Genomic DNA, 18,530 nt, shown 5'->3' with positions numbered 1-18,530 from the left:
CGGTGGCGTGACAGTATGGGTTTACTCTATGTCTGAATACAGATACAAGTCAGAAGTCATGCAGCAGCAGCATGAACCACACTGAAAGTCAGGTTGAAGCAGGTGAGTTGTGTAACTGCATGTTACAGCTGAAGTCATATTACTGAACAATACTACTAGTATTCATAGTTTATACTTCAGATGTGTTTATTACCTGATGTCCTGTAATTTATAAATCACTGAAGGATTTGTATCTAAATTTGCATGTGAGTTTGAGTCACTTTCAGGTGAATGAACAAGCACAGCACCCTGTCACCCTTAACTGTTTATCTGCAATAATCCATTATACTATCTATCTATCTATCTATCTATCTATCTATCTATCTATCTATCTATCTTGTTCATATTGCTGTTAATCCTTTGACTCAATGTTCTGGAGGAAGAGACTGAAACACTGAACCTTTCTACTTAGTGAAGACACAACTGATTTTAAACCAAGAATCAACTAAAGATCATGATACTAATGTAAATAAAAAGAGCATTTTAAACTAATGTCAACTACTTTAATTGATCTCTTGTTGGTTTGTTGAATCTGTAATAAAGACTGAGTTTGATAAACTGATCATACATGGATAGAAAATCAAAGACTTCAAGACAATAAGCAACTAAACCAGTCCAATAAATATAGTGGAGTAAAGAGAACAATGTTTCCCTCTGAAACAGACCAGAGAGGAAACATAACTGAAAAATAAAATTTCCACAACTTGTTTTCAGAGCACATCTCTTCTTGTGTAGAGTTGATGATGTAAAGAAGAAGTGATTTACCTGAGCTGTGAGATATAAGGCAGACACTGCAGGAAACTCCTCACTTCACTCTCTCCATGTGAGCAGCCTCTCAGCTCCACTGGTTTCTTCTCTGATTGGAGTTTCATCACTTCCAGGAGGATGGAGGTCTTTCTCTCTGAGAGGTCTATGGACCAGACTGTAGGAGACTGGAAAACTGACTGGAATGATGGAAGGAGTCTCAGACCTGTTTCAGTCTTGTAAGAGTACAGGTCCAGGAGGAAATCACACCAGATCTCTTTAACAAGGAATCCTTTGTATGTGCAGACTGATGATAACAGCTCCACTATCTTCTCTCCTGTCTGATTTTCTCTCTCTGCTGCTGCACAGAACAGATTCATCAAGAACCTGGTTTCCTCTGTAGGGTCTGATGACTGAGGTAAAAAACTGAAACCATAAGGATTGGGAAAATTCATGTTTAGATTAGATACTTTACTCCAATAAAAGCTCCGTCTAAAGTCTCATATGAATGTGTGAGTAGACCTGGGTGGTATGAACAAAAATATATATCACAGTATTTTTCTAATTTCTGATGGTGTCATGGTATATTACGGTATTTTTTTTTTATGTATAATCACGTGTTCACAACATTTTCTACTGGTTGAGAGGAATTAAAGCAGTAGATTGACTGAGGACGGACTATTTTACTGTGTGATGAGTAAATATTGTAGAATAATCCCACACTAGTAGTAAAACAGGTTAGCATGACCCCGTGTTAGCACTGACCGCTAATGTGGAAATCTGGAGACATTTACAGCTAAAAAAAAAAAAAAAAAATTAATTAATTAATTTTATGTTGTCAAGATGAAATGAAAAAACAAGGACGATTCCGGTTTCATTTATTTTGACTTATGTATTTGTAGTTAAACATATTTAAACTGCGATGTCTGTAACGTCTATAGCAGTGTGACCGGTTGCTGTAATAATTGTAGTCTTTGTGCAACAGTTTTTTATTTCTCATTCATAAAAAGTTAAAATTGGAGACATTTTCAGGGCAGCTTTAGTCAGGAGACAGGTCATCCAAAACGGGGACATCTGGTCACCCTAAAAAAAAAATAACAAAAAAAAATCTACACAGCACCTTTTATTTGGCACAAGCCCTCTCGTTCCGCCACTTCTTTATTTTTGGACCTTTCCATCTTCACCACCCCTCCCAGTGACACAGTCGCATCATGTGTGTTTAGAAGCTCTACATTGAAAATGGTCCGGTCTCAAACAGCGTCTCACGGTGCAGCGTTCTGAACACCACTCAGATACAAAGGTATGACGGTAAATTCATATGATAACGGGGAAAAAATACTGGTAATTGGTATGAACCTGTTCACCACTCAGCCCTATGTGTGAGAATGTGTTTTGTTTCATTTTAATTTAAACAGACACCCACACAGATTGATGGCGCTGTTTTAAATAAATGACAAGTCAAATCAAAAGCAACAACACAAACACAAATCAACATCAATCACAAATATGGTTATTATTTACCTGAGCTGTGAGATATAAGGCAGACACTGCAGGAAACTCCTCACTTCACTCTCTTCATGTGAGCAGCCTCTCAGCTCCACTGGTTTCTTCTTTGATTGGAGTTTCATCACTTCCAGGAGGATGGAGGTCTTTCTCTCTGAGAGGTTTATGGACCAGACTGTAGGAGACTGGAAAACTGACTGGAATGATGGAAGGAGTCTCAGACCTGTTTCAGTCTTGTAAGAGTACAGGTCCAGGAGGAAATCACACCAGATCTCTTTAACAAGGAATCCTTTGTATGTGCAGACTGATGATAACAGCTCCACTATCTTCTCTCCTGTCTGATTTTCTCTCTCTGCTGCTGCACAGAACAGATTCATCAAGAACCTGGTTTCCTCTGTAGGGTCTGATGACTGAGGCACAAAACTGAAATATAAAGATTAAACATATGATATGTGGTATACTTTTCATCAAATAGATTTTTATCAGCGAACTATAGCAAAATGTTTGTTATATTATTGAATATCTGTATGTACATAGTCATATTACACTGGTCAAAAACTGAAAAAAAAAACTTTTTTTGTCAGAATATATCAAGTCAGTTTCACTCCTAAGATACTGAACTGGAGATCACACCAGCAAACCACTGGTGTGAATGTCTCTGACTAAACAATGAGAAACAGACTCCCTGAGGACCCAACATCCTCTAGAAGTCCACTTGTATTTGTCATAGAACATCATAACTGGCAGGTCGGCCAATGTGCTTTTCACAGATGGGAGCGTGTTCACCCTCAGCACATGTGACAGAAGTGAAAAGTTTGGAGAAGCCGTGGAGAACGTTATGCTGCCTCTGACATCATTCAGCCCGACTGGTTTGGTGGTGGGTTGGTGATGGCCTGTGGAGGAATGTCCATGTAGGGACGCACAGCCCTCGACAGGTTAGACAGTGGCTCCCTGACTGCCATTAGGTATCAGGATGAAATCCTTGGACCCACAGTCAGACCCTACGCTGGTGTAAATGGTCCGAGGTTCCTAATGGTGCTAGACAATGACCTGCCTCATGTAGAGAAAGTATGCAGGGAGTTCCTAGAGGATGAAGGACTCGTTACCACTGACTGACCCACGCTCACTTGAACTAAATTTAAAGAACACCCCTGGGACATTTTGAGTTGCTGCAATTAAAGTTAAAAATCTGAATTCAGCCCTTTGTGGGCTGATCATTATCCAGCCCATGTAATCACGACTTTTTCCTTTTTTTTAGTGGTAGATAAATAAGTGATTTATATGGTGTTTTTCTTCCTACTGGTTCTCAAAGCACTTTATGATGAGAATAACACATCTAGTCATTCACTGATACAAGCACATACACATACATATCAGCATATGGACCTAGTGATACAGTACCACCACCAAATATGTCAAATACAATGATTTACCTGAGCTGTGAGATATAAGGCAGACACTGCAGGAAACTCCTCACTTCACTCTCTTCATGTGAGCAGCCTCTCAGCTCCACTGGTTTCTTTTCTGATTGGAGTTTCATCACTTCCAGGAGGATGGAGGTCTTTCTCTCTGAGAGGTTTATGAACCAGACTGTAGGAGACTGGAAAACTGACCTCAGTTTTGGTATGACATTTAAAAACCCTTCACTCTTGACATGTTGGTACAAATAGAGAAGGAGGTTATTTATGTCAGTTTTATCAGGAAACAATGAGAGGAGCATATTCACTACACTGTCACAGTTGTGTTCATTGTGTAGTGCTGCTCTGACACATAAATCCAGTAACAGCCTCTTCTGATCTCTCTCCAGTGCTGATTGCTCCGACTGACTCCATAAATCTGGATTTCTGTCAGACTTCCTGAAGCTGCATGAAAACAAACAGGTGTTTCAAACATGTTTCTACTGCATGTACTGTAGAATGGCATCATAAACTACTTTTATAACACAGTCACAACCACATCGAGTATTTTCCACATATGTTTCACCAGTGGAAGTTTTGTTGGTCTTCAAATATACTACACAAGTTACAGCTACAGACGGGTCATTATCACGTAGAGACATCGCTGCCAAGATCTATCACCTACTACAGGAGCAGTGACATGACGCTTACTGAAGGTCAAAGAATGCTGCTTTAAGTCATGTCACATCTGAATCACATTAAAACAATGTACTAGTAAACAGCCATCCACAACATTCTACTCCTGTGCTCCACGAAGAGCTCATAATAACCTCATGAAAGTATAACATAGAGCTTTTTATGTGTTCCTGAATAACAACTGTACATTTATGTCTATTTCTGAAGAAACCCAATAGTAAACAGTTCTGAGGTGAAAAGAGTTCAGGGAATTAAAACTCCAGGAGCAGGAAAATCAAAAGGGTTATAATACCCAGACTCATCCTTCACAGTGAGGCTTGATTCTACAAAATCTAATTATTAACTTGAGTAGCTTTACTCATGGATTCCTGAATCCTTATATTCCACCTCATCTCACCACACAATGTATTAAAAAAATTATGACAACCACAACGCTGTGATTTTCATTTTGACACAGACAGACTGGATCTGGGTAAAATGTTGTGTAATAATTATGACTCTAAAGTAAAATCTTACCTGAGCGAGCTGATGTATGGTAGTGCCTGTAAGAGGGACTCACACAGGTTCTGGCAGACAGAAGTCACTCTGTCCCCGTACAGACAGACATTCACCTTCTTAGTCATTCTCTGCATGACTTCAACAGCTCTGTCAAACAGACGTCTTTTACCCTCAACTGGAAGGTGTAGCTGATTTCCATCTATACTAAGCAAGGTCACATAGTCCATCTGTCTGTCACTGAGAAGGAAAATCTTCCACAGCTGCTGTGGCAGAGGGTCACACCTAGAAAGTAAAGAAGAGCCCATTATCTGGTTATTGAACTAATCCAGAGTTAGTGTCATTCTCAGTTTATAAGCAGTAGAGTGAGTCCTACCATTGGACATTTTCCAGACATCCAAACAGTTGTCTCATTCCTTGCTCTGATATCGTTGCATCCTCTAGGTTCAGCCATGCTTTCCTTTCCTTACACTGACTGAGCACATAGGCCAGAGCACAGCAAGGGGAACAGTCCAGACTCTCTTCACTGAGGTCAAGCTGGTAGTCCAGTCTGTCCAGAAGGTAGATGCAATCTTCAGGACTCTGGGACTCATACAAGCACTGACATAAGAACAGTATGTCGACATTGAGCCCACTGTCCTCAGAGTCATCCACACCTTGCTTCTTTAGACCAGGAGAAAATGTAGTTATCACCTCCTTTAAGAACCAGTCAGATGTATTTTTGAGATCATCAGCTGGAATCAGAAGCCTCATCAAAGTAGGTTTCCTCTCACTCAACAATCGACACATGAAAGGGATCAGATGTTTCATGTGTCTCATCTCCTCAGTGAGACACTGCTTTAACACATCTCTGATTCGATCAGGATTCTTCAACAGCCACAGAGCTGCAAAAAACTCCTGCACTGTGTAATGTAGAAAGGCGTATATCGTTTCTGTTTCAGTACAGGCGGCTTTGATAACAAGTGGTTTCAGGAAGGAAAGGACACAGCTGTCTTCACAGGACACTTCAGTCAGGTTCACAGTTTTTCCTCGAGTGGCAACAAAAGCGACCTCAGCCAAAGACAGTATTTCGTTCTTCTTGGTGCTGATGAAGGAGTTGAGATCTTTGTTCTTTGTTTTGTTGCTGTTTATCTGAAGACAGTGACGAACAATATTGATGTAGATTTCTGTCTCAGTGCACGGCTGTGGAGAGCCTCCTGATGAGAAGCAGGCAGCCACCATCAGTGCATACACTGGGACATGGCAAAGAGTCACCAACTCCAGGTTGGTCAAAACCTTCTCTTGTTCATTACCGAGTGCTGCAGATAAGTATGATCTGATGGTCTGCTCACTAAAGCCTTTCACCTCCACTCTGACACAGTCTCCATAAAAGAAGTCATCCTCGTCAGCTGGTCTGCATGTTATGATGATCTTTGCATCAGGTAGAAGGTCTTTCTCTACAAGGCTCTTCACCACTGATGAACAGAGATCTGTGATTCCATCCAAAATGATTGTCACATTTTCAGAGTTCTTCTTTATATCATCTAAGACCTCATCAGCCCCTTCTTCTGGTCCAATGGACACATTGAAAAGAAGCTCCTCTAAACTCCTGGCTGCTGTGATGTTGGATGTTTCTCTCATATCAAAGTAAAACATGTAGTCTAACTCCTTGTTGTCTCTTTCTGCCCAGAGTCTCAGCATTTCATGAGTGAGAGCTGTCTTTCCGATTCCAGGCTTCCCAACCAAGACTATGTTCTTATATGTTTTCAGCAAGTCACTGGGGGAAATTTCTGTTTTGTCCTCAGGGATGTATGTCCTGAGCTTTTTAGGACGAATCATTTGGCCTTTCTTTCTCTTAAGTTTCTTTATTTTAGATGGAGAAACATTGTCTTGTGTATCTAACACAAGTGAAGTGTACGACAGATCCGGCTTCTTGTCTTCAAACAGATTTTTACTTGCCTTCCAAAACTCATTTGATAACTTCCGTGCTTTAGACTTTAGCTTGGCCTGGTATTTGTGGCATGACTTTGGTCCTAAAATAAATATACCATGAATTAATACTTGTAGCACATCAAAACTCTCAAATGTACACACATTCTCAGTTAGATTTTGACTCAAAAATACCTTGTAAGTAGGTTAAATCCACTTGCGGGTCCTCCTTGAAAGAAAAGCAACTGATCCAGTGATGCAGGTCAAACTTCCTGGCCTCAGTGGAAGCATCACTCTTGTTCTTAGAGGGAAGAGGTTGCCTCTCTAAGGTCCTCTTCCTCGTTGTGTCAATGATCCTGAGAAACTCGTAGCAGGCTGCTTCCCCTTTATTTGTGACTGAGTCCAGTATTTTTCTGGTTTTATCATAATCATCCCTCTCTGCTCGTATTTTGCTGACTTCTTCATCAGTGAGGACTCCTTTCTGATACAAGTTCTCCAAAATCACAGAGAGATTCTTTAACTCTCCCACAAGGTGGGTTCTGGCACTCCTGACATAATCTAACGCAGACTGTGTGGTACAAGCCATGTGTCCTGACTTCTGTCTGTTTATCGATTTAAAGATAAACACATCCCATGTCTCTTACAGGCAGATTTATCCCCACAGTTCACATATATCTGCAGCGCAGGTAAAACGCCTGGCTGCATCAGTGGTTTTGAGGTAGTATAAAAATGTCTGACATTCTAACTATAGGTACTACTGTTTACCTCCTTTTTTACAAATTATGCAGGATACAAAATGGCAAATATTGTATGGGATGTGTGTATTCTTGGATCAACCATAACATTTTGACAGAGTGGTCACGCTTACAGATGAAGTGGATAACACAGATTATCTGGGTATCACAGCACCTGTCAAAGGGTGGGATATAGCAAGTAAACATAGAGAGAACTAAACAAGTTCAAGTTGTCTGAAAATACAAAGTTGAGAGAGAGAGGAACTTACACATGAGTCTCAACATCTCCACTGACGATAAACAGCTGTTCAGTACCTCTGGAATTGGATCGGATGACAAAAAATTAATAAATAAAAACAACAAAGGATTATTATCAGACTTCAAAGACACTGATAGTGTCTGTGAAAGACCAGCATAACTTACCCATGGGGAAATTACATATCTCATCCTATGTAACCACTTATCCTCACTAGTGTTGCAGGATAGCTTGAGCCCATCCAGCTGTCATCAGGTGAGAGGCGGGGTACACCCTGGACAGGTCTCCAGTCTATCACAGAGAGACAGACAACCATCACACTCACACTTACGGCTAATTTAGAATCACCAAGCAACCTAACGAGCATGTCTTTGGATAATGGGAGGAAGATGCAAGGAGAACATATGAACTCCACAACCATCAGTGCTAACCACTACTGGCTGAGCAAGTGCAGTGATGGAGAAGGGAGATTTGGATTGTTTAGTGAAAAAAAAAATAATAATAATAAAATAAAAAATAAAAATACAACTACAAACTACAACTTCAGATAATTTCTGAGGGCTGGTCAACGCCAAAGAAAACAGAGAAATAATATAATAAACTCCAGCCCGACCGTTAACCGTTAACTTGCGCTGATAACGTTAACATAGTTACAGCTGCTCCGCTATCATAAAGTTAGCTTCAAATAAACTGTCGCTTCAAATTTAGTTAAAATACTCACAGAGGTGCAAGATGAGTAAACCGCGTTTGTTTAGTGCGGGGGGGAAAAATACACCTGTTTTAATTTAACACGAAGTGGTGAAGTTACTTTACTTTTTCAGTTCCTGTCAGCGTCCGTTGACCACACATGGTCACACATAAGTTTTGTTTTAGTTCGTTATTTGACGCTATCCATTTTATTCCTCGGGTCGCTGATGTAGAAATGATCATGTGTGCAACTTCCTGTGACATTCTTAACAATTTTTTTCAGTGTTTCACAAGGACTTTGAATCATACTTCAGTGACTACCTTTATGTAATTTATAGTGGGAAATGAAGCGCGTTTCATGCCGGGTTTCGTTCTTTCTCTTCTTTATTTATTTTTTGTTCTTAAGTGTCAATGTCCCCGTAGCAACTTTGTTTGTGTTATTGGTTTTTGCACTGCTGGATTTAATGTGAAACACAAAAAAAAAAGATCTTGTGCTTTTACACCTGACAACAATAACTGCACGTGGATCACTTAAGACATTGTCGGATACAAATGATAACTAGAACAACTTTGGATAACTTAAATTATTTAAAATGTATCACACCACGTGGTCGAGAGACGCAAAACTGAGCACATTGGATGATTTCATGTTTCATTTACAGCGTAAAAATTAAAATTGTAAACGCGTTCTACATAAAAAAAATAACACTCTATTATTCTTTGTTACTCTTACCTCTGTGTCAAAGCGTTCACTGCACCCAGAGAGGTTTGATCACATCGATGATCACTATTTCCTGGTCTTATACTTTCATTTCGAACAGGCGTCTAGATTCTAGGTTGAGTCTAGTAGTGGCGTCACTACACGACACGCCTCTGTCTGTGTTCACTATTCACCACCAGAGGGAGATAAAGCTCCAGTTAAAATCCTAAACAGATGGACAGTTTGGAGAAAATGGAACTTTACTGAACATTAATTAGTAAATATAAAAACACACTGTATTTTATGACGTTTGTGTTGGTCAAATGCTTTATTTAAACCTGTCCCATATCATTAGTGTGGGAGATCCCCATCTTGTTAAACATCTGACACATCACTGGCTGCTTCACTGACCCCTGAACAAATATTTGATATTTAAGTGTCTTCACACCAGACTATCAGTGGTCACTGTTTGTACTGAAACCGTTCAGCTGGCCTGTGTGTGGTGTCTGTGGTGTAAACGCCTCTGGGTGTGTCCTCGTTTCAGTTCGGTTGACTTTCACTTTCATGGCGCAGACTGTGTCGCAGATCTGCTTCTGCGCGCACAACTCCACCTGAAGACTGCAGTCACGCCATCTGCGCTTCGGCGAGGCACGGTCGCGCTATCTACACTTGAAAATCGAGTGCCCGTCTACATCGCATCGGACGGTAAAGCGTTTGAGCGGTTTTATGGTGCATTCAAGTGCATCCCGCAAACTCGGAAGTCTATATTTTTCTTCTTATTTTCACTTGTTGAAATACATATATCAGTCATTATTTTGTTGTTATTTTACTACATTCTATTTAATGATTAAAACTAAGTGACAGAACATAATTATTGAAGCATATTCAGAATCCAACTCATTTCTGCATAGTCAGATTTGAAAACTTAATTAAGAAAAGAATCAAATTGTTTTCCGCATACTCTACAGCTACCACTGTGGTGATTTTCAATTTATTTCACTGCATCACTTTCTGAAAATGTGATGTTGAATTCTTATCCAATGAATGATGTATATGGGCAGAGAAAAAAAAAATTAAAAAAAATAAACTAATAGTTTTCTGCAAACTCCACCAGATTCTTGTTCTACATGTCCCCAGCTACCAACAAATTTTCAACAATTTGATTTATTTATTTATTTATAATTGTTTTTTTGAATCTGCCCATATACATCATTCATTGGGTATGATTTCAACATCACATTTTCAGAAAATGATGCAGTGAATTATGTTGAAAATCACTACAGTGGTAGCTGGGGGCATGTAGAACACGAATCTGGTGGAGTTTCGAGAAAACAATTTGTTTTGTTTTTTTAATTATTTTTTTAATCTGCCCATATACATCATTCATTGGGTATGATTTCAACACGAGTTTATTTGAAAATGATGCAGTGAATTAAGTTGAAAATCACCACAGTGGTAGCTGGGACGTGTAGAAGAAGAATCTGGTGGAGTTTGCAGAAAACAATTTGTTTTGTTTTTTTAATAATTTTTTTAAATCTGCCCATGTGCATCATTCATTGAGCCAAATTCAACACGAGTTTATCTGAAAATGATGCAGTGAAATATGTTGAAAATCTCTACAGTGGTAGCTGGGACGTGTAGAAGAAGAATCTGGTGGAGTTTGCAGAAAACAATTTGATTAGTTTTTTTAATTATTTTTTTAATCTGCTCATATACATCATTCATGGAGCATACTTTCAACACAAGTTTACTTGAAAATTATGCAGTGAATTAAGTTGAAAATCTACACAGTGGTAGCTGGGGATGTGTAGAACCAGAATCTGGTGGAGTTTGCAGAAAACAATTAGTTTTGTTTTTTTAATTATTCTTTTAATCTGCCCATATACATCATTCATTGGATAAGAATTCAACATCACATTTTCAGAAAGTGATGCAGTGAAATAAATTGAAAATCACCACAGTGGTAGCTGTAGAGTATGCGGAAAACAATTTGATTCTTTTCTTAATTAAGTTTTCAAATCTGACTATGCAGAAATGAGTTGGATTCTGAATATGCTTCAATAATTATGTTCTGTCACTTAGTTTTAATCATTAAATAGAATGTAGTAAAATAACAACAAAGTAATGACTGATATATGTATTTCAACAAATGAAAATAAGAAGAAAAATATAGACTTCCTAGTTTACGGGATGCACTTGAATGCACCATAAAGCCGCTCAAACGCTTTACCGTCCGATGCGATGTAGACGGGCACTCGATTTTCAAGTGTAGATAGCGCGACCGTGCCTCGCCGAAGCGCAGATGGCGTGACTGCAGTACCTGAAGGTAATGAAGCCGTTTTATGTATGCAATGTTAATATCAGCCGTAGGCAGCTCAGAGACAACAGAAATCTGCTGAAACTTTTTGTGGAGACCGATGCAGCTTTTCAGCCTCCATCAGTCTGTGGACGAGGCGGAGATGTGCCGCCTCTGTCCCGCTGTCTGAGCCTCTGAGAGCGGCCTGAGCTCTGGGGACAGAGGCTGGAGGACAGCTGCATGACTTTCTGTGTTATTATATTTATCAGTGTAGAATAGAACGGATTTTCTTTCCTTTATACTTTAATATTTCCTTCGAGCATTTAGTGGGACTTTGCATTTCGCTGAAGAGCTTTTGCTTTTACTGAATTATGTGCATGTTTTGGAGATATTTGACTTTATAATGTATCGGAGACTTGAGCTCACACATCATCACCACCACTTCTGCTCCGTAGAAGTCAGCGTGTGAAGGCTGCATGAGCCTTGACTGCACTTCATTCAGTTTTATGCAGCATTCATCACTTCTTCATTGTCTTTATTTCTTATAAATCTTTTGTTTTAATGCATGTGTGTGTGTGTGGCTGCATAATATTAATGTGCATAACATGAAATACTGTTACATTTTAATTTGACAAAAAAATGACACAATGGATTCATGACTTTCCTTTTTAACTTGTCAATTCCTTTTCAGGGAGCTAATAATTATTAATAAATAATAATTATTTGGCCTTTGCAACCTGAACTTATGAATTTATTCAAATGAGTGAAGTGGACACTGAGCGTCCGTTAATCAGTCAAATATGTGCTGGTTCCAGCCTCCAGTCTGTGAGTTTGAAATGTTTCTGGTTAATTGTTAATTGACTGTGGAGCTTCAAGAGTTTTTATTGAGAGTAGACCAGTCAACATCCAGAGCCAGTGAGTGGAGGAGCAGCTGATATTTTTACAGCAGAGATGATCTCAGTTGATGTTCAGGTGAATGATTTGTGTTTCCTCTGCAGGTGAAGGTAGAACCTGTGTGTGAGCTGATGAATTCAGTGGCATGGACCAGAGTGAGGACAGAGCAGACTCTCCTGGACCTGAACCTAAACCCAGCTGTGCATCTGTGAAGAGCAATGACGCCACTGAACGTAAAAGACAAAAGTTCTCCCCTCAGAACAGGTAAGACATTGGAGATTTAAAATGAAAACACATCCAATATTGCACTAAATCTCCATCTCTCTGCAGCTTTCAGATCCACAGTCCTGACAGTGGGACCCCGATGGACGACAGCACCGTAAGTTATCCTTCAACAAGTCCCTTCCTCTTTTGTTCCAGATGTGAACGTTTGAGATGTATTCCAAATTAACTTTCTTGGCCAGGAGTAGCAGGGGTATTTCAGACAAACCGAGCGTCCATTGTGAGGCGGCATCTGACCTGCCAGCTTAGCTCTATCGTTTTTTTTAAAAGGAGCTTCAGTCATCTTAAACTGTCTGCCCTGTTAGGTCTGCCACTGGCTTTACATTAAGAGGGAGCACATAGGAAGTGAGCTTGCATCATGTATGAGCGTTATCTCACTGCAGCAGTCGGGGTGGTTCCCATTTGATGTTAAGACTGTTAACATATTTGGAGTCTCTGTTTTGTACTTGTGTTGTCATTCCCCTTGGTCTGTAAATGTTTGGACAGTGACATGAGTTTTGATGTTTTTGCCATCAGGACGGTGCAGGTGGACACACCAACACAATAGAATAAAGTTAATTGGAACAGATTGATCCAGAATAATTCAAATGTTTCTGTTCTTACTCTTGTCTCAGCACACGTTAAAGGAGTGGCTGCTGAACACTTTGATGGATTTGAACACTGAGCAGATGAAGCATTTCAGATGGCGGCTGCAGAATGCGGAGGAGGCAAAGCATGGGTTTAAACCTATTAAAATATATTATCTGGAGAAAGCAGATATATACCGCATGGTGGATCTGATGGTGCAGATGTACAGCACACAGACTAGAACGGTGGTCGAGAAGATTTTAAAGGAAATCCTCAGGAATGAAGGTCAGTCAGAGGGAGGGGAAACCCTGGGACATGTGTCACATAACACAGTCATGAAAGGATTTACGCTGTTTGACCCAGAATAAAAGTCGTCTCATTGCTGGTCTCCAACAGGAAAACCTCTGCCTCAGGACGTCGTTACTGCAGGTATGTTTTCAGTCTGTTCCATTCAGTTGAAACATGCAGACACAGAGGAACTATCTCTGTTTATGCTGCAGAATAACCCTTTCATCTTCAGCACACTTCCTTAAAAGATGACGGTTAGAGTACGATGCATGTTTCCTTTTTCCTGTGGAGTGGCTGCTTGCTAGTATGTGACTATGTATTTCTCTGGTTTCACCCTTGATCATCTGAACTCTTAAGATATGAAAATTGTGTCTCGAAAGTAGAAGATTTTAACTGTATTTTGAACTGTGCTGCAAAATCACCCTTGAGTGTGGTAACTAAATTAATTATTTCTGTGCATTAGTCATGTTCTCTTTTAATGACATAACAAAGAACCACCATCAGAACCAGAACGACCCACTCGTCTGACTGTCTTACTGTGGACCGATGGATAGCTAGACTTAGTAACTCCCTCCAACTGCAGATGCTACATCGCCTGAAGTCGCATGCTCACATCAGCAGAAGCTTCTTGGGATTATATTATAATGTTTGAATAGTTTAAAGCCACAGTAGCTCTAACACACAGATGGTCTGATTATCTGTTGTTGTGTCGTTCAGGTGCTCTTGACAGGTGTCGACGTAAACTTAAATCTAGTCTGAAGGAGAAGTTCCAGTGTGTGTTTGAGGGAATTGCTAAAGCTGGAAACTCAACCCTTCTGAATGAGATCTACACAGAGCTCTACATCACAGAGGGAGGGACTGCAGAGGTCAATGATGGACATGAGGTCAGACAGATTGAAATAGCATCCAGGAAACTACACAGATTAGAAACAACCATCAGACAAGAAGACCTCTTTAAAGCCTCACCTGGAAGACAGAAACCAATCAGAAGAGTGATGACAAAGGGAGTGGCTGGCATTGGGAAAACAGTCTTAACACAGAAGTTCACTCTGGACTGGGCTGAAGACAAAGCCAACCAGGAGATCCTCTTCATATTTCCATTGACTTTCAGAGAGCTGAATGTGGTGAAAGAGAGAAAGTTCAGCTTGGTGGAACTTGTTCATCACTTCTTCACTGAAACCAAAGAAGCAGGAATCTGCAGCTTTGAAGAGTTCCAGGTTCTGTTCATCTTTGACGGTCTGGATGAGTGTCGACTTCCTCTGGACTTCCACAACACTGAGATCCTGACTGATGTTACAGAGTCCACCTCAGTGGATGTGCTGCTGACAAACCTCATCAGGGGGAAACTGCTTCCCTCTGCTCGCCTCTGGATAACCACACGACCTGCAGCAGCCAATCAGATCCCTCCTGAGTGTGTTGACATGGTGACAGAAGTCAGGGGGTTCACTGAGCCCCAGAAGGAGGAGTACTTCAGGAAGAGGTTCAGAGATGAGGAGCAGGCCAGCAGGATCATCTCCCACATCAAGACATCACAAAGCCTCCACATCATGTGTCACATCCCAGTCTTCTGCTGGATCACTGCTACAGTTCTGGAGGATGTGTTGGAAACCAGAGAGGGAGGAGAGCTGCCCAAGACCCTGACTGAGATGTACATCCACTTCCTGGTGGTTCAGGCCAAAGTCAAGAAGGTCAAGTATGATGGAGGAGCCGAGACAGATCCACACTGGAGTCCAGAGACCAGGGAGATGATTGAGTCTCTGGGAAAACTGGCTTTTGATCAGCTGCAGAAAGGAAACCTGATCTTCTATGAATCAGACCTGACAGAGTGTGGCATCGATATCACAGCAGCCTCAGTGTACTCAGGAGTGTTGACACAGATCTTTAAAGAGGAGAGAGGCCTGTACCAGGACAAGGTGTTCTGCTTCGTCCATCTGAGCGTTCAGGAGTTTCTGGCTGCTCTTCATGTCCATCTGAGCTTCATCAACTCTGATGTCAACCTGATGGAAGAGCCAAGATCCTGGTGGTCTAAACTATTAAAAAGAAGAATACATCTACATCAGAGTGCTGTGGACAAAGCCTTACAGAGTCCAAATGGACATCTGGACATGTTCCTCCGCTTCCTCCTGGGTCTTTCACTGCAGACCAATCAGACTCTTCTAAGAGACGTGCTGACAAAGACAGGAAGTAGCTCACAGACCAATCAGGAAACAGTCCAGTACATCAAGGAGAAGATCAGTGAGAATCTGTCTGCAGAGAGAATCATCAATCTGTTCCACTGTCTGAATGAAATGAATGATGGTTCTCTAGTGGGGGAGATCCAACAGTCCCTGAGATCAGGACGTCTCGCCACAGATAAACTGTCTCCTGCCCAGTGGTCAGCTCTGGGCTTCATCTTACTGTCATCAGGAGAAGATCTGGATGAGTTCAACCTGAAGAAATACTCTGCTTCAGAAGAGGTTCTCCTGAGGCTGCTGCCAGTGGTCAAAGCCTCCAACAAAGCTCAGTAAGTATATCATCAGTAAATGAACATCAGTCTCTCAGCCGGTGACAGAAGTTACTAGTTCTTTTTTGTTTTTTTTGTCTTCAGACTGAGTGACTGTAACCTCTCAGAGAGAAGCTGTGAAGCTCTGTCCTCAGTTCTCAGCTCCAAGTCCTCTAATCTGACCGAGCTGGACCTGAATGAAAACAGCCTCCAGGATTCAGGAGTGAAGCAGCTGTGTGCTGGACTCAAGAGTCCAAACTGTAAACTGGAGACTCTGAGGTCAGTTTGCATGTATTTTATTAGCAGCATTCTGGAGAACAGAGATCCAGTTTAGATGATGTCTTTTGTCTGGACTGTTGTACAGAACCAGAAGCTAATTAAAGTGTTGGCATCTTTGTGTTTCCTGTTGAGCTGCAGTGGAGAGATATAAACTCAAAAAGGAAACTTATTCTCAACAGGAACTTTGGTAAATGCCCTCTTGATTAGTGTCAGTCAGATGTTAGGGAGATATAACCTGAAGAACTCTGTAATGTCCATATGTGACTGTTGTTGGAAGACATTTAATAAGATAATAAGAGATGTGATTTGAGCTGCAACTTATAGTTCTTTGATACGTTCGTTATCCAGTTTGAGCCACTGCAGTTTTTCAACGATCAGCTGTGGCCCTCTGGTCTTAGCTCTGAAGTCCAACCCCTCCCATCTGAGACTTCTGAACTTGAGCAACAACAAGCTGGAGGATTCAGGAGTGAAGCAGCTGTGTGGTTTTCTGGAGAGTCCAGACTGTAGACTGGAGACTCTGAGGTCAGTTACTGTTGTGGATCTGATCTGATCTGATCTGAACTTACCTCCATCCATAACGTTGTAACTTTCCATTTCAGGTTGAGTGGCAGCAGTCTGTCAGGGATCAGCTGTGGTTTTCTGGTCTTAGCTCTGAAGTCCAACCCCTCCCATCTGAAACACCTGCACCTGAGTAACAACAGTCTGCAGGGTCCAGGAGTGAAGCAGCTGTGTGGTTTTCTGCAGAGTCCAGACTGTAGACTGGAGACTCTGAGGTCAGACTCCATGTTAATATGATGATCAGCTCAGAGTTTCTGGATTTCTTGGGGTTAATGGAGCTGTGAACTGATCTCCATCTGGTTGTTTTTCATGTTCTCTCATGTTTTCCTGCATCCTACTTGTGTCCTCTGGTTCCTTGTATATTTAATGTGTCTATTTAACATTGAACTTTGTCTTTTTCTTTTCTTTGTTTCCTCCTTTCTGCAGGTTGATTCGCTGTGATTTGACAGGGATCAGCTTTGATTGTCTGGGCTCAGCTCTGAAGTCCAACCCGTCCCATCTGACGGAGCTGGACCTGAGTTACAATAAAGAGCTGAAGGATTCAGGAGTGAAGCAGCTGTGTCGATTTCTAGAGAGTCCAGACTGTAGACTGGAGAATCTGGGGTCAGTTACTGTCTGTTTCTACTGTAGATCCAAATTATGGTCATTCAGATCTTCCATCCATACAGTTTACTTTTACTTAATTCAGTCCCAAGGTGGTTTCTAATCAGTGCTAACGAGTCACATCTGGATGAGTGAAAATGCTCTTTCTTCTTTCTTTATCCAGTTTGAGTTCCTGCGGTTTGTCAGAGATCAGCTGTGATTCTCTGGTCTCAGCTCTGAAGTCCAACCCCTCCCATCTGAAAAGTCTGGACCTGAGTTACAACAAGCTGCAGGGTCCAGGAGTGAAGCAGCTGCGTGATCTTGTGAAGAGTCCACTCTATAAACTGGAGACTCTGAGGTCAGTAGTAGCTGTAGTAGTTCAGCCGTAATGAACTGATCCTGTGTTTCCATTGAACCTGCAGCTTCTCAGTGAAGCTGTGAGAGATGATGTGAAGGCGACAACCTTACGACATGTGAACAGACACTGACTGACCGATGAGGAAGTGACTCTACCTGTTGTTTCTTCTTCTCTCTACAGCGACTGGTGACCATCTCCTCCGAGGTGAGAGTGAACAGGATGAGCTGTGTCCTGATGGTCCTGAGAGGTTGAAGCAGACTGTGCCTGGACCATGTTACTGGGAGGTGGAGAGGAGACCTTCATCCACATGGTCTCCATTTATGACCATCAACAGAGCTGCATGTGAACTCTTCACAGAGCTCCAACAGATCCAGTCCCTCATGAATGATTCAGACACGTCCATCAACAACACTCGAGCATCAACAGTTCTTCCTGCTGGTTTCCAGTGTTCACACCATTTATCTTTGTTAATGAAGACTTCGTGGTTTCCAGAACAAAGTTTGAAGCTGAAGACAATTTTTTGAATGTATTTTAGTGTATATATGTTTTAGTATATTTCATGTTTAGCATTTTTTCATTTATTTCCCTGTAATATTTAATATATTTAGTATTTCGTACACCAGAAACGTATACAGTAACTATTGTATTTATTTTTTCTAAACCTTAAACTATGCAATGATGCTGCACTGTGGAATAAATCTGTACAGCCTGGTACAAAAACTTTGTTGATCTGTTCAGCTTATTTTTCTATTAATTTTATTTTTTTATGACTTATCCATTCATTT

The 18,530-nt window shown here is 41.0% G+C and overlaps 2 protein-coding genes across 15 annotated transcripts in view; one reads left to right on the top strand and one right to left on the bottom strand.

Moving 5' to 3' along the window:
* The window catches only part of LOC125000627, a 45,322-nt gene extending 36,008 nt beyond the window's left edge, over window positions 1-9,314 (bottom strand). For 7 of the 12 annotated variants that reach the window (XM_047576173.1, XM_047576175.1, XM_047576178.1 and 4 more), the window contains exons 1-7: window positions 9,193-9,314; window positions 7,940-8,063; window positions 7,786-7,833; window positions 6,978-7,691; window positions 5,251-6,886; window positions 4,896-5,159; window positions 3,720-4,148 (exon numbers count right to left, since the gene is read on the bottom strand). In XM_047576173.1, coding sequence (XP_047432129.1) covers window positions 3,720-4,148; window positions 4,896-5,159; window positions 5,251-6,886; window positions 6,978-7,368 — 2,720 coding nt within the window. In that variant the 5' untranslated portion in view covers window positions 7,369-7,691; window positions 7,786-7,833; window positions 7,940-8,063; window positions 9,193-9,314. Of the gene's footprint in view, window positions 1-804; window positions 1,171-2,304; window positions 2,458-2,509; window positions 2,665-3,719; window positions 4,149-4,895; window positions 5,160-5,250; window positions 6,887-6,977; window positions 7,692-7,785; window positions 7,834-7,939; window positions 8,064-9,192 lie in introns of those variants that run through there. The other 5 variants (XM_047576174.1, XM_047576183.1, XM_047576184.1 and 2 more) reach the window with 5 other exon arrangements.
* A 2,352-nt stretch (window positions 9,315-11,666) lies between these two features.
* Window positions 11,667-18,466, top strand: LOC125000639 (NACHT, LRR and PYD domains-containing protein 3-like). Of its 3 annotated transcripts, XM_047576234.1 has the most exons (10): window positions 11,667-12,613; window positions 12,680-12,728; window positions 13,246-13,483; window positions 13,595-13,627; window positions 14,204-15,989; window positions 16,074-16,191; window positions 16,705-16,769; window positions 17,232-17,408; window positions 17,572-17,745; window positions 17,926-18,466. In XM_047576234.1, the coding sequence occupies exons 1-10, from the start codon at window positions 12,495-12,497 to the stop codon at window positions 17,933-17,935; spliced, it is 2,769 nt and encodes a 922-aa protein (XP_047432190.1). In that variant the 5' UTR covers window positions 11,667-12,494; the 3' UTR covers window positions 17,936-18,466. The 3 variants fall into 3 exon arrangements, with proteins under 3 accessions (XP_047432190.1, XP_047432191.1, XP_047432189.1); XM_047576233.1 differs by lacking the exon at window positions 17,926-18,466 and adding an exon at window positions 16,847-17,020 and having other exon boundaries at window positions 11,713-12,613; window positions 16,074-16,247; window positions 16,596-16,769; window positions 17,232-17,667; XM_047576235.1 differs by lacking the exons at window positions 16,705-16,769; window positions 17,232-17,408; window positions 17,572-17,745 and having other exon boundaries at window positions 11,693-12,613; window positions 16,074-16,247.
* The last annotated feature ends 64 nt before the right edge of the window (window positions 18,467-18,530 follow it).

This window comes from Mugil cephalus, chromosome 23 (assembly GCF_022458985.1).
Source record: "Mugil cephalus isolate CIBA_MC_2020 chromosome 23, CIBA_Mcephalus_1.1, whole genome shotgun sequence".
Lineage (NCBI taxonomy): Eukaryota > Metazoa > Chordata > Actinopteri > Mugiliformes > Mugilidae > Mugil > Mugil cephalus.
The sequence above is the reverse complement of the archived record's forward strand: the minus strand, read 5'-3'. Positions and strand labels throughout refer to the sequence as shown.

What these genes read in the sequence shown, in the direction of transcription:
- LOC125000639 (XM_047576233.1), top strand. Translation starts at nt 12,495, where the DNA reads ATGGACCAGAGTGAGGACAGAGCAGACTCTCCTGGACCTGAACCTAAA. An exon ending in AAAGCCTCCAACAAAGCTCA is followed by an intron (nt 15,990 to 16,073) that starts GTAAGTATATCA and finishes TTTTGTCTTCAG; the next exon opens with ACTGAGTGACTGTAACCTCT. An exon ending in TGTAGACTGGAGACTCTGAG is followed by an intron (nt 17,021 to 17,231) that starts GTCAGACTCCAT and finishes TCCTTTCTGCAG; the next exon opens with GTTGATTCGCTGTGATTTGA.